Genomic DNA, 2,490 nt, shown 5'->3' with positions numbered 1-2,490 from the left:
TGATTTACTCCCCCAAAATGTCTAATTACCAGGTGTCAGGGGGAAATTGTCTCTTGCAGCAGGTTGTCTCATAGCTGTCTATTGCAGAACTTCTTCCACCTTCCTGTGCAGCATCTGGACTTGGCCACTGGATAGTGGGTTAGATGGATTATAGGTCTGATGAGGTCTGGCAATGCCTAACTTCCTATCAGTGGTGCAAATTCAAGACTATATTTTTGCTGATTTTCCTTGAGCTCCTGGGAGTCTCTAGACTTGCACCAAGAGCAGAATGATGTCTAGTTACATATCTTCTAGTCTCCTGTTCTTTTTCCTTTCAGGAAGCAAAGTTCAAAACTCCTCGGACCTGCCCAGGATGTTAAGTCATCTGTCAATGACACCAAATTCACACCTGCAGTGTTCCTTCTCACCGGGATACCTGGACAGGAAGACATCCATGTCTGGATCTCTATCCCCTTCTGCTTAATGTATCTTATTTCGATATTAGGAAATTCAGTCATTCTGTTCATTATAAAAACAGATCCAAGCCTCCATGAGCCCATGTACATCTTCCTTTCCATGTTGGCCATCTCAGACCTTGGCTTATCGATAGCCACCATACCAACAATGCTGGGTATATTCTTATTTAACTCTAGGGAGATCAGCTTTGATGCATGTTTTGCCCAGTTGTTCTTCATCCACTCCCTTCAATGCATTGAATCTTCCGTGCTCTTGTTGATGGCCTTGGACCGCTTCATCGCAATCCGTGACCCGCTAAGATATGCCTCCATCTTAACCCTGCCAAGAATAGCCAAGATGGGACTGGTGTGTGTTCTAAGAGGGGTGGCTGTAATACTCCCACTCACCATTCTCCTGAAACAGTTCCAATATTGTCGAGCCAATGTCCTCTCCCATTCCTACTGCCTGCACCAGGAAGTCATGAAGATGGCTTGTTCAGATATCAGAGTCAACAGTATCTTTGGCTTGTTTACCAAACTCATAACAATGGGCTTGGACTTGCTGCTTATCTTCCTCTCTTATGTGATGATCCTCAAAACAGTGCTGAGCATCACATCCCATGCTCAATGCCTCAAGGCTTTGAACACCTGCATCTCCCACCTCTGCGCCATCCTGCTCTTCTACACACCAGACATCAGCATGGTTGTGATGTACAGATTCTGGTATAGCTCTTCTTACTTGCTTCAGATTGTTCTTAGCTACATCTCCCTGCTGGTCCCACCCCTGATGAACCCAGTCGTGTACAGCGTGAAAAGCAAACACCTTCGTGCACAGATAATCAGGGTGTTTTTCAAGTGAAGGGTCAGTTCCTCACCTGGCTCCAGTGGTCATAACACAGGAGACAAAGAATACCAGCCAGGGTCACCTCTTTCATCCTGGATCCATACATCCAAGATGATATAAGCTACTGATCTCCACTCTGTAGAGATTTCAGAGTAGCAGCCGTGTTAGTCTGTATTCTCAAAAAGAAAAGGAGTACTTGTGGCACCTTAGAGACTAACAAATTTATTAGAGCATAAGCTTTCGTGAATGAAGTGAGCTGTAGCTCACGAAAGCTTATGCTCTAATAAATTTGTTAGTCTCTAAGGTGCCACAAGTACTCCTTCACTCTGTAGAGAGAGGTTCAGATGGGGTGTAAAGCAGTGGTTTTCAAACTTTTTTTCTGGGGACCCAGTTTAAGAAAATGATTGATGCCCATGACCCCACAGCGCAGGGATGAGGGGTTTGGGGTGTGGGAGGGGCTCAGGGCTGGGGCAGAGAGTTGGGGTGCAGGGGTGAGGACTGCGGGGTAGGGCCAATAATGAGGGGTTCAGGGTGTGGGAAGTGGGGCTGGGCTGGGGCAGGCGGTTGGAGTTTGAGAGGGGGTCAGGAATCTGGGCTGGGGGTGCAGGCTCTGGGGTGGGGCCGGGGATGAGGGGTTTAGGGTGCAGGAAAGGATTCCAGGTTTGGGGGAGGCACAGGGCTGGGGCAGAGGATTGGGGCATGGGTTGGGGGTGCAGACTTACCTCTGGCAGCTCCCAGTCAGCAGCGCAGTGGGAGTGTGTCATAACCATACAACTAAGGGTAGCCTAGAATTCCTCCTTACCTGTAAAGGGTTAAGAAGCTCAAGTAACCTGGTTGGCACCTGACCAAAAGGACCAATGGGGAGAGAGATACTTTCAAATTGGGGGTCAGGGGAGGCTTTGTTTGTGCTCTGTGTTGTGTGTTCTCTGGGGAAGCAGAGAAGCATCAGGTCAGAAAACTCATTCTCCTAAAATGAGTCTCAATATTGCAAAAACAGTAAGTCAATAAGGCAAGGCATATTAGATTATTTGTAGTTTTTAGCTTCTGAATTTTCCCTGTGCTAAGATGGAGGTTTATCCCTGTTTTTTGTAACTTTAAAGTTTTGCTTAGAGGGGAATCCTCTGTGTTTTGAATCTGATTACCCTGTAAAGTTACCTTCCATCCTGATTTTACAGAGGTGCTTCTTTTACTTTTTTTTTCTTTATAATAAAG

General features: G+C 46.5%; 1 protein-coding gene across 1 annotated transcript; it reads left to right on the top strand.

Moving 5' to 3' along the window:
- The first annotated feature begins 447 nt into the window (after positions 1–447).
- Positions 448–1,293, top strand: LOC119857104 (olfactory receptor 51G2-like). The gene has a single exon (XM_043503975.1). It carries the CDS (start codon positions 463–465, stop codon positions 1,291–1,293), a length of 831 nt encoding a protein of 276 aa, XP_043359910.1. The 5' UTR covers positions 448–462.
- The last annotated feature ends 1,197 nt before the right edge of the window (positions 1,294–2,490 follow it).

Source organism: Dermochelys coriacea, chromosome 1, assembly GCF_009764565.3.
Source record: "Dermochelys coriacea isolate rDerCor1 chromosome 1, rDerCor1.pri.v4, whole genome shotgun sequence".
In the NCBI taxonomy this organism is placed as follows: Eukaryota; Metazoa; Chordata; order Testudines; family Dermochelyidae; genus Dermochelys; species Dermochelys coriacea.
This window is presented reverse-complemented; position numbering and strand designations above follow the sequence as displayed.

Bases quoted from the DNA above. Each gene is read 5' to 3' on its own strand.
- LOC119857104 (XM_043503975.1), top strand. From the start codon at position 463: ATGTATCTTATTTCGATATTAGGAAATTCAGTCATTCTGTTCATTATA.